At 34.2% G+C, this 12,430-nt stretch overlaps 1 protein-coding gene across 7 annotated transcripts in view; it reads right to left on the bottom strand.

Moving 5' to 3' along the window:
* Positions 1-884: 884 nt before the first annotated feature.
* Positions 885-12,430, bottom strand: part of ATRX (ATRX chromatin remodeler) — a 226,093-nt gene continuing 214,547 nt past the window's right edge. For all 7 annotated transcript variants that reach the window (XM_061179480.1, XM_061179477.1, XM_061179476.1 and 4 more), the window contains 5 exons: positions 5,106-5,255; positions 4,120-4,245; positions 3,284-3,379; positions 2,642-2,770; positions 885-1,612 (listed from right to left, as the gene is read on the bottom strand). In XM_061179480.1, the coding sequence (XP_061035463.1) occupies positions 1,334-1,612; positions 2,642-2,770; positions 3,284-3,379; positions 4,120-4,245; positions 5,106-5,255 (780 nt within the window). In that variant the 3' untranslated portion in view covers positions 885-1,333. The remainder of the gene's footprint in view (positions 1,613-2,641; positions 2,771-3,283; positions 3,380-4,119; positions 4,246-5,105; positions 5,256-12,430) is intronic.

Below are 12,430 nucleotides of genomic sequence, written 5' to 3' on the forward strand. Positions count from 1 at the left end.
AAACTCAAGCAACCAAATTGTACATGAATAAGCTTATAAGTCATTTTTACAGGCCTGGATTAAGAAAAACGACAATGTAATGACTTTCTAGTAAAACCTTAAAAAAGGGCATTAGAGATGATTAATTTTGATCAGAAAATTGCCTCACAGATCTAAACTAAAAAAAAAAAGAAAATCGAGCTTTGAAACATAATTTACGTAAGAAAACGTAGTTGGGAAAAAAGAACATACTGATGACAGAAAAGAAGAAGAGCATAGAAGCCAGTGAACCTTATCTTTAGGAGGAATTATTTCACAATACTGACAGTACTGGGAATTGTTTTAAAGCACATTCCTCATGTGAACTTAAAGTCAGCAATGGTTCTGCCATTTTGATGTTGTTTATAAAACAGGGTGTGAAGCTAACAACCACAACATCATCCTTAACCTCCTAAAATGCTAGAACTTGATTTTGTTAGTCCACATCCCACTGCCAGCAACAGGATGAAGCACTAGCACTGACACCAAGCAGTTAAGAGATGTGCTTTATATTAGTGCCAGGAGAGAGAAAATTCTTGTGTGGAAGATAATCCACAACCCTGAAATTTTACCAGTAATTATTTCAGCACATATAACTGAAAAAAAAATGGCAGAAAGACTACAGAAGAAAAAGGAATTCTCTTCTTAAGCTGTACTTAAGGCTGTTTATACAATGCTAAGATAACTGCAAGACTCCTCCAAGTTTTAGAGCAGTAGTATTTAAGAATATTGCACACAATTCTGTGTCAAAGATAACCCTTAGTTTCTAATTTTCAGTCACAGACATGATAAAGCAGGAGCCCAGTTTCAGACTTCAGTCAAAAGAACATTAAAACCATTTCAATCACTTTAATCAAGAAATGGATTAATACATACAAAAGTATTTCATAACTTGAGGAATCAACTCTAAGAACTCAGCTGTGTGTTTTTATATGTAAAGAATGAATATATAAATCTGTATTCTTTCATAAATTCATTAATTTTATGACAATTTTATGGTCACTAAAAGCAGGCATAAAAATTTAGAGAGGAAATCTGTGGAGTTGTTACTGTTATGGAAGGACTTGTTTTCACTGAAAACAATTTGAAAGATCTTCTGTACTCAGTGTGTGTAAGAAGATTCTAGGCAACATCACTGACAAATGTCAGGAAGAAATGGTATGCCCTATTAAAAAAAATTTAAAACTAATATGGAAAATTGCCATTTAAGGGGACCAAACTATTTATACAGTTGAGTTCTGTTAAGTCATTGATTCCTAAAAAAATAAAAGATCTTTCTATGATTTTAGCAATCTTTTAAGCTTTTAGTGCAAAATCACATTGATTTCCCTTGGGAAGGTCCTGGATTTTTGCTTCTCATTGGGGGTGGTGCACGCTGTAATGGTGGTGGCTGCATACCACCAGCCACTGACTGATACATTCCTCTCATATCAATCTGCTGGTAGTTAGAAGGATTCATGATTAAATTTGGAGGCTTTGGCATCATGAGGTGACCCAGTGTTGCTTGTTGATAAGTCATTTGCTGCTGTTGCTGCTGATTGTACTGCTGCTGGAGCCTTCGGTTCATAAGTATTCGCTGAACACAGCTGATTAACTAAAGAGAGAAAAGAGAGCTGTTACAAGTGCATGACCTGTCTCAAAGAGGCAGTATCAAGTTTTGAGTTAAAATCAATTTGTTAAGGGGGTACCATACCAAAAGGAAAACACATTATTGTTATCACCATTACTAATTTGATGGCATTCACAGGACCATTACTGTAGAAACCGGTTAGTAACACCATTTAGGGCTAAATTCTCTTAATGACTTGACTATTGTAGTGCAAGCAGCATTTAGGTTAGTTGCCATAGTAACCCATCCTGCACTGTGATTAGTCTCAAGTATTAGTTACAGCACTTTTTTGTCAAGTCTCCTTTCTTTGTCATTCTTTTGAATATTTCACCTGATGACAGACAAACATTTTTAGTGACAAACACCCAAGGGAAAAGGCACTTGCAGTGGGAATAATTCCTACTTGGAATGGCTCAAATTTCCTAAGATAATTTAAAACCACATAATTCTACAGTGCTTTCTAAGTAAAATTCATGCCACAGAAATTGATTCCCTGGCGTCAAGAGTTGAAATTTCCCAGTGCAAGGCAGATGGCTGGCAAAGACCATGCTAGGAAACATGATCAAGGATCCTGGAATATGCTAGTCTTTTAAAGAATTACATAATTTAGTAGGAACCTGTGTCATGTATCATTTATAGCTCCACTTTTTATCTCAAATTAAATATATTAAAAAGTATACATATTTGTGGAAGTTGTTTAAAAATAGTAAATGTGGTAAAAAGTCTGGCAAAAATTCCTTTTTAGATGTCCAGAATATACAAAAATAAAATTATATGGAGGAGAGTCTATGTAAACTTCAAGGAGACCCATTTGGGAAGTTGTTGCTCCTTTGCAACAAAAGACATTACCTTTATTTGACATTACTAGGTTTTTGGATAAAGTTTCTCTGGGAATAACCAATGACCATCCATTCGTCCATATGAGGGAATGGTTATTGACACAGATGTCACACAAACCGATTATTACAAATTCAAGGAAGTTAAACATAACCTAGAGATAGTCCAAATTCTTACCATCTGTTGTTTTGTCAATACGTCATTGTAGATTGCTTCTCTTCGTTTAACATCAAGCTCCTGGCTGGCTTGTCTACTTAATGCTAACGCCTGTACCTGGGCCTCCGAGAGATTCATGTTTTCCTTCCACTAAAAGAAAAGTTTCTATTTACTCCTTATTGCAGTAGAATTGAGAAAAAATAATTAAGGTACTTAAAGATATTGAGGATTTTTAAAGTTTTTTTTTTCCTTTTCCTTTACTCTTTTCTAAAGAAGACAATGATGTAAAAGCAGGGTACTAAGTTGTCCACTGTTGCACAAGGGTTACCTATGTCTGGAATAAACCTATTTGGATTTAATTCATGCAACTGGTAATTAAAGTACATTTATGTAAACAATGCATACATTTCTATGATTAACTGATTTCCCAATTCTTAGATTTTACATTTCTCTTTTGTGCCAACATCCAGGTAAAACTGAATTATATATAGCTTGGCACTATTATCCAGTTTATTAGTATTTTACTGTTGCAAATCAACTTATAAGGATTACGCTCTTTTCCCCACGGAAGTAGTGAATCAAACAACAATTAAAAATTAAAACAAATGGTGGGGGGAAGAACACAAACTGCAAGTTGGAATAAACAATTGCCAATTAACTTACTACAGCTGAAATTATATCTTCAAGAGGCTGAATCCTCACTGCTGTCACACTGTTTGTTGCTTCCACAACTTTTTCTCTTCCTTGATTAATGAGGTCCTAGAAGAATACAAGAAATAACTTTATAAGGGCATGTAAAAGACAGCATAGTTTTAAAGTATAGGGATCCTTTCTCTTGCCAAATTATAGCACTTGGTCTTAAAACTCTTTAAATAATTGAAAAGAACAGCAAAATTCAGCATCAATAAAATGGAGTAAAACTCATCAGTGAGGGTCTTGTTAGGAAGATAAAAGTTTGGGTTCTATTGCACCAATATTTTAATAATTTAAATGACTCCATAAGCACATTTTAAAAAGAAAACCACAGATTAAATTATTAAATTATTGGTATATTAAAACCTAGTCCTTCTTATTTAAATCATAACTGATTCTAGTTTTAAATTACTTATTTCATAATACTGTGCATTATTGTATACTTAATGTTGCATCTACACTGCATTAGAATATAAATCAATGTGTGTATTTATCCTGTTTATTCAAAATATTTTATAACTGAAGAAAATGCTATTTCCCTAGCCAGTCAGCTGCCCTATTGTTCCTTAATTAAAATTATTCAAACTACATTAATTCAAGGCCTGATGCCCTTGTGCTCTGAACAAACCACATTTTATTATACTATGCTGGTTCAAAAAGGTCAACAAATAAAAGAAAAATTTCTTGGTCTATTCAGAGGTAATCTTTTGGAGAATGTGATATTCCAGCATAGGGAACCTTCAATAACAGGGCACTTGAAATTGCCTTTAATTCAAGTTAAACTACTTTTGTACTTCACAACTTACCTCCAGCTGTTGATTACTCATTGCTGACAGGGCTCCCAAATTGAAAGGAATATAAGGAGTTTGAGAGTTGAAACTGACAGGGGGTAAATTGGTCCCAGTTGGTATGTTGAAACGCATGGTCAGTCCCTAAAAACAAAAAATTATGCACTTTCCACATTGTGATTTAAAACTTGAAATTCTACATCACCTACTGGTTTAGAAAAAAATCCACATTCTCAGATCTAGGAAATTATTAACACTCTTTCACACACAAACAAAACACCCTTTTCACCCGAAACCAAGATCTTCTTACATAGAAAGCTTTAACCCCTAAAGGTGTACCCTTTTTCTGATAATTCCCACAGAATGGGGCAACTCAGAGAATTCTGATGAGACTACTAAAATCACAACGTTAAAGAAGTTTGGTACAATGAGTTAGGAGTTTAAAAAGGATTCAGGCATTAGGATAAGGTTTCCCATATGCTCAGGCATATTGTTGCTCAAGTGGGGGTGGTGTTTAAAACAGATGTGGAACTATTTTAAATAAAGTTGCTGCTGGAGATTGACACTAATGTCTAATAATGGAGTATTTTTGTGTTCTGATAATCAGTCAAAACTTAGATTTCATGGTACACATGCTAAAGCAACATTTACTCCTACCTCCAAACTCTAAGCTCCTATATGTCTGTTACTACTGTGAGGGTGTTGATGGAAGTTAAGTGATGCTAAATATATAGCTTCCCACTAATCTCTCAATTTAGCAAGTGCTAATCAGAAATGAGGTTACTACTCTTTAAGGGGAAAATATTTTCTTCTCTCATCTCCTCCCACTCTATCACCAAAGGTACCGAAAAGCCCATAAACAGACTCTCATACTTGGAGACTCTGTTCCTGAAGATTCACTACATTACTACCTGTTCCAAATGTGACGCTTTTCTTCCCCCATTGTTCTTTTAAATGACTAACATAAAAAAAAAGAAAAAAAAAAAGCATTTCAAATGAACTACCTTCTTCTCTGCTTCATACTCAGCCCAAGCTGCTTTTCTTTCTTCTTCAGTCAACTCTTCTTCTTCTTTGTGGTCCAAAAGAGAATCATGTTCATGATATCCTACAATGTGTTCTTTATGTATTTGAAGAAGTTCTGCAAGTATGGTGTCCTGTTTAGAGGGGTTGAAATAATAATTATTTTCTCCCTCTGGATCGTATCTCCATAGTTCTTTGGTCTACTGTTAGACTAGAAGCTAGAACCTGGCTGCCATACATTTTTCTGATATATATGATAAATTACCTAGAAAACATTCACAATACATGCAACACCAGCCTCTTACGTAAGAATGTTATGTTTATATAGCATGTTTTAGGGGCTCAATTTTTTAATGACTACTTTTCATCTTTCAAGGTTTTTTCCTCCAACTTTTTCTAATTTTTTCATATGCATTTTGTTTTGTGCTTTGTTCTGAGTTGATAAAAAAAATGCTAACAGAAGTCTGCTTAACTCAGAGATTACACTGAATGAATGACTGTGCTAAAAATCATGTTCATACATGTTTAACAACTTTATTTTCATAATCACTTTAGCTACCAACCACTATACTAACAAAAACCAAATCTAAATTAATCAAAACAGCTACAGAACAGTTTAACTGGAACACACAATCCTTATATTTCAATTGTAAGAAGGTCAAATATAAATTACACTGTAAGGACCCATGGTTCAAATTTAAACTGATATACACCGTTTATCAATTTATTATCATAGTGTCTTTTTTTAAAGTCATAATGTCTTAAGCCAGTCTTTTAAGGTTAAAAAAACTAAAAGCTTAAAAATTGGGATCATTTATACACTCAATAAGAACACCAAACTCCTGCTCCGTGTGATTATGATTATGAGAGAGACACACACAAATGGAGATTTGGGGGGCAGGGGGTTAAAGTGAACCATGGGTATGTTACTTGCTAATAAAAAATTAAAATATTCACAAGTTGTTTATTAAGAAATAAAAGATGAAAACCTGGATATATAAAAGGCAAATTAATTCACTTTACAAAAGGATTTTCCATAGCTTCTAACAGCAAGTTTCCTTAGAACACACTTTCTAAATTGAGTGTGAACTTAGTGAAAGAACGTAAATAATATTTGACTGGCCAAAGGAAGGTACAGCGAGGTATACAGCACATTAAATTTAAATTTAGTCTGCATCTAGTAATGCTTAATGCCTCCATAAGTTTAGCATAGACAAAGCCCACACTTGAAAAGAATTTTGTCTTTACATCTTCAACCATACCTAGAGTATAGCGTCCAACACAGGGCAGGGGCTCAAATGTTTGTTAAATAACTCAAGATGAAAAATTCAGCTCATGAGGCCCTAAGTTTTTTTCTGTAAAACAGCAAATGCTGACACCAATTCCAAACATTCTGATATTTGGTATCATGTTAACAAACTTTTTATCTTGCTACCTCAATAAATAATCACTTCATAATTTCACGAAAGAAAAGGAACTGATTTTCTTAATGGATACAGCTGTAATTGAGATTTTATAATTCATTTTGAAGGCATGTGCTATTTCTTTTGTTGAAAACATTAAAAGACCATACAAGCAAGAGGGCTCAAGAAAGTCTACTGGTGGAACACATATATGTTAATAAGTTTAGCTCTTTTAAAATGTTAAGTAAACATTTCTCTCCTGCACCAGTGTAGAAGTCTGCCATCAAAGCTGACTTCTCTGGCCTATGACATATAGAACAGGTTTATCATCACTAGATAGATCTCCAAAGTTCAGAGTTACTGACCAGGCAGGCAGGGAGATAGGGCAGTCTGAATTAAATTCTGTTAAAAGATAATGCTTCCTTAGATGTGTGTCTCCCATGCTTACCCCCCAAGCATGACTCAGGAGAGAGGTATGTAATAAAACCAGATAACACTGACTAATATTTTTAGCAAGTGACCATGCCAAGTACAATTAGGAAAGTCAGCTGTTCTACAAAATACCAAATAAATTACAAGGTAGAAATGTTCTACAGATAGTCCCTAATTTTACTTCTGTTTGACAATAGGTGATGTTCTTAACCATACTCAAAAATCACTTCATTTCTCTAAGACAGCAACCTAAGGGAAAGACCAGGAGAACTGTGTGCTAGGAACTGAATTTATTTTTCAGCTGTGTGGTTTCTCTGTAATACTGGATAATAACTTAATCTGGTTATGACTATAAGTTAAACATGGATGAAATATTCTACCATCACATATGTAACAGGACGAGATAAGAATAGCAGGAATAAATGAAATACCCAATTCTTTGGAAATAAACACTATGTCAATCAACTGTAACGTTTATTTCTCAATTATAAATACCACGATCCATACATTAACTACTTTTTATGGTTAGAGAAAAAGCCTTTCCAGAAATGCACGTATGCAATGTGCATACATGCACACACATACACACAAACACACTCATATACACCCTTTTAAAAAGTGTCTGTGATTTCAGGGAGCTTTATCAAGTTAGTCCTTAGCATCCTGTAATTTCAAAGTCCAAACTTATCATCTTGAAATTGGTAGAAACTGATGTCCAGAGAGGCAAAGTAACCTTTTTCCAATCACAGAGCTAAGGACTAGCTGGGACTAGAAGATAAATTTCCTGACTCCTATCCAGTGATCATTCTATCACACTGTAAAGAATGACTGTTTTCTTGAGGTACAGTGCCTCCATTTCCCAGATCTATTCTCTTAAAAAAAGAAAATTCCCTAAAGGATTCCAGGGGAAGGAAAAACTTAAGTAGGTCTATTTTTTCTCACTTTTTAACACTTTTGTTCTTTCTGAAGTTTTTAAAAACAATTATGTGTTAATTTTTTAATAAAAGAAAATATAAAAACTGAAACAAACACAATTCTTAGACAAAAACTTGTGAAAGGCCAGTTCATGCTTAGCCTGAACCTGACATGAATTATTTTTACCATTTTCATCTTCAGGAGATATTCATTTCAGGAAATCCCATTCTAAAACCTTTAAATATCTTCTCCCCACCAATTCCAGATTTAAGATCTATGCTATCAAGTCAAACATGATTGCCTAATTTTAAGGTCAGATTATGATAGAGGTTCAGTTTCTGCCCGTGCAATAACTTTCATTTTGACCCACAGTCAACTAAAATGTCAACAAGTCAGAGGAAAAGTGCATGTGACTTAGTTTTTTATCATTAAAACATTTTGGACCCTTTTCCTAGAACATTACCTCCCTGCTAACATCAAGCCAAAAAATCAATCATATTGCTTCTACTGGCTACAGCACTCCCTTCTTTTCAAAGAATTTTTTAAAATTTTAATGGAAACGATGTTAATATCTATTATAAAAACTAGAGATTACTGGTAACATTTGTTGTATATCTCTCCACACATTTACACTTAACACACGTGTGTGCACACATTTTCACATAAAAATGGGATTGTACTATATTTAAAACCTACCTTTCTGCCTTAATATCTTTCCATGAACATTATTTTACATTAAATACAAACTTTCATTGTTTTTAATGGCTGCAAGGTGTGTACATTATATAGATACACTTTATCATCTATTTAATTATTCTCTTCAGAGTTTATCAAGACATTTATGCCACTTCTAGTTTTTAATTATTACCAAATCTTCAATGAAATAGGTTAATGGATAAATTTTAGGGACTTCCCTGGTGGCACAGTGGTTAAGAATCTGCCTGCCAATGCAGGGGACACAGGTTCAAGCCCTGGTCCAGGAAGATCCCACATGCCGCGGAGCAACTAAGCCCGTGCGCCACAACTACTGACCCTGCGCTCTAGAGCCCACAAACCACAACTACTGAAGCCCGCGCGCCTAGAGCCCGTGCTCCGCGACAAGAGAAGCCACCACAGAAAGAAGCCCGTGCATTGCAACGAAGAGTAGCCTCCGCTCACCGCAACTAGAGAAAATCCCGCCACAGCAGCAAAGACCCAATGCAGCCAAAAATAAATAAATTAATTAATTTAAAAAATTTTAATGTATTATTACATGTTCATACAATAATATGCTGACAATACTCAAGGACTCAGACGAGTATGTTTACCACTATCTTCATTTTAACAAAGAAAAGACATTACATAAAAGTTAACTGACTTTTATAGGAACAAGATTCATTTATACATTTCAGAAGCATGAAAGCAGGAATCTTTCTTTCTTCCAGAGTGTTGTGTAAGACACAAATAACAGAAAGAAGATACAGGATTTCTGATACAAACTGTTTCTACATCTTTCCCATTTAAATTAATTGCAGCATACTGTCAATACAAGAAACATGATAAGATTAAGAGGGCAAAAAAGTATTCGTAACAAGATCTTCAGAATATTTCTTGGGAAAAAGTTTTGCAAAGTCTAGAGCAAGTTATAAAAGTTATTAAAGAAAAATTTCATCCCAATATACAATATAATCGTGGAGAGGTTTTTTGTTTTTTCCCCTTGAAGCATGCATTTATATTAGTTGCTATAGTAACACTATTATTGAAAACAATACTGGAACAGAATCTATAATCACTAGGCCAACAGTCATCAAAATGAGGTTTAAATTACATCCAAATGTGTACCTTTACTTTTCTTTGTCTAAACTTTATTTTTCCTTAAATAAGTGAAAAAGCTTACAAGCTGGGAAAAGCATGGTCTATATTCTAGCTAACAACCTAAATTAGTTTGAGCTTCAAAATGACTAGTTCAATTAATAAAATAAAATTAATGATAAACTACAAGTTTAAGTTAATTTATTTAGAAGTTTAAAGTATTTGGCAAGCTGACAAAAATTTCCGTTTAATTAATTCTGAAATTCAACCTTGAAAATAAAATTTTTAAAAAACAATCAAGACTTTGCCTAGAGATGGGGGCAGGGGTTTGCCATATTTCAAAATATTTTGCTTGCCATCACTTTGAATTTGAGTTTCATAATATCTGGAAATAAAATGTCACTAGAATACTTAAGTGCCACAGGACCCACTCAAAAAGCTATGAAAAAAATTCCTTTTATTACTTAAATAAGTCTAGATTCTTAATAAAGAAACAATATTCCTGGCCAAAAAAGTTTCTACTTTCAAATTTAAAGCCTCTTTCTTCCCAAACTACACAAGAAAAAAATGCAACATATTTGATAAGTAACTAGAGAGCTATTGAATGAAGTTCACATACCACCTCATATCAGATTTTTAGGTCAAGAGCACATAACCCTTGCCAAAGAGCATTTATAAATATATCCAGATTCTCAAATTGTAGGTATGAATAAGATAGTGACAACTACAGAACTTGTAACTTTCAAGGAAAGAAAAGGCAGGCCTGCCAAACTGACACTGGTGGAGGGTAAAAGCCAGAATCTCCTTTGATAAAAATGTTTTATACTCAATTTAACATTTAAAGAACTAGATACTATATTTAGCATTTAACCTTTAAAAACTGGTGATCCATTACAATTCTTATACATGACATATGCCATTCACTGCGAGGTAAAGAGTGTCACTCTGTATTTTATGTGACTGTAGTGACTTTCTAGAGGTTGCAGCTTTCCAAGTAGAGCCTGAATTCAACTCAATTCTTATGCTATACAATCTGGAGTTCACATCATCTCTAATTTATTAACACTGTTACATCCTCTAACTCAACCATAGGTGTGCTCTAAAAAATATATGAAAATAAGAGGGAAAGCAGTTATTTAGCAGTTCAAATTACATTTAAAGAAAGAAAACATCAGGGACTTCCCTGGTGGTCCAGTGGCTAAGACTCCACGCTCCCAATGCAGGGGGCCTGGGTTCGATTCCTGGTCAGGGAACTAGATCCTACATGCTGCAACTAGGAGTCCACATGCTGCAACTAAAGATCCCGTGTGCCGCAACTAAGACCCGACCTGGTGCAGCCAAATAAGTAATAAAGTAAATAAATAAATGAATGTTTAAAAAAAAAGTATGATTGATAAAAAAGAGAAAGAAAACATTAAAATATAAAATGGTTTAAAAAATGACATAAATAAGGCCACCTAATGATTCTTATATTGACCAAATCTCTCCCACAATTTATATTCCTTGAAGGGTCCAAAGTAATAAATTTGATGTAAAAAGCTCAGTCATGAAAACATTAGTAATTGAAGAGACAGAAGTGAGACATTCACCTACTTAATTTCCCTAAAAGCATCACAGCTTCAATTTTCCACTGTCCCTATTCTTGGAAGTGTTACAAGACATATTTGAACCAGCCAACCTCAGTTACACACTTTAGGATATTAATACACAGATACTGTGGCACTCAAGTACCTATACTAATTCAGAATCACTGTCACTTCAACATATTAGTTATGTCCTCTGAACTCCCCTAAATGAAAATGGAAAAAACTGAAAGGACATATAGCCATGCTTACCATGTTTCTCTTGACAACAATTTTATGTATGACCAGACTGCTTGAAATATAAACATCAGTATAATTTTGTGGGAATCAACTGATTTGATAACAAAAGAAGACCTGTGCCAGCCTTTTGAATTTCAGAGGAAAGTTTACTGGCAGAATTTAAATGAAAGAATATATATATATATATTAAAATCACAATGGTTAAAATCACAGGCTCTAGAGTACTGCTCCAACAGTACTCTGGGCAATGATGGAAATGTTCTGAGTCTGCACTATCCAATATGGTAGCTACTGAGCACTTGAAATGTGACTAGTGTGACTGATGAACTAAAACTTTAATTTAATTTATTTAAATGTAAATAGCCACATGTAGCTAGTGGCTCTTGTACTGAGCAGTGCAGATCTAGAGTCTTACTGGGTTTAAATCCTAGCTCTAACACTTATTAGTCCTATGTCCTTGAGCAAGTTATCTCTCTGGATCTAAGTTTCCTGGTCTGCAAAATGGGCCTAATAAGTATCTACTTCACAGGATTACTATGGAGACTAAATATTACACAGGAAGTATCTAGCAAAGTGCCTGGTTTACCAATGACCTTTGCATTGCTAAATCTAATGGTCACTTCTCAGACCTGATCCAATCCATCTACCAGTAACATCTAACAACATTTAATCACTTTCTTCACCAAAATATTTTCTTCTTTTGGACAGCTAACTGGGACCAAGAAAATACTCTACTAGGTGTTAATTTACCACTTACTCTTACTTCCAACACCTTTTCTAAAGGTCTAAAGCAGACCCTCACTTTAAAAAACAATGTATTCCCATACAGAGAGAGTAGTTTTTACACCTTAACCAAGTCTTCCTATTGAAAAATTCATAAGACAAATTTGACAGGACAAATTATCTGATATCAGAATTGTCCTAGAAAATTCTAGATATATGGCC

Source organism: Eubalaena glacialis, chromosome X (genome assembly GCF_028564815.1).
Source record: "Eubalaena glacialis isolate mEubGla1 chromosome X, mEubGla1.1.hap2.+ XY, whole genome shotgun sequence".
NCBI lineage: Eukaryota > Metazoa > Chordata > Mammalia > Artiodactyla > Balaenidae > Eubalaena > Eubalaena glacialis.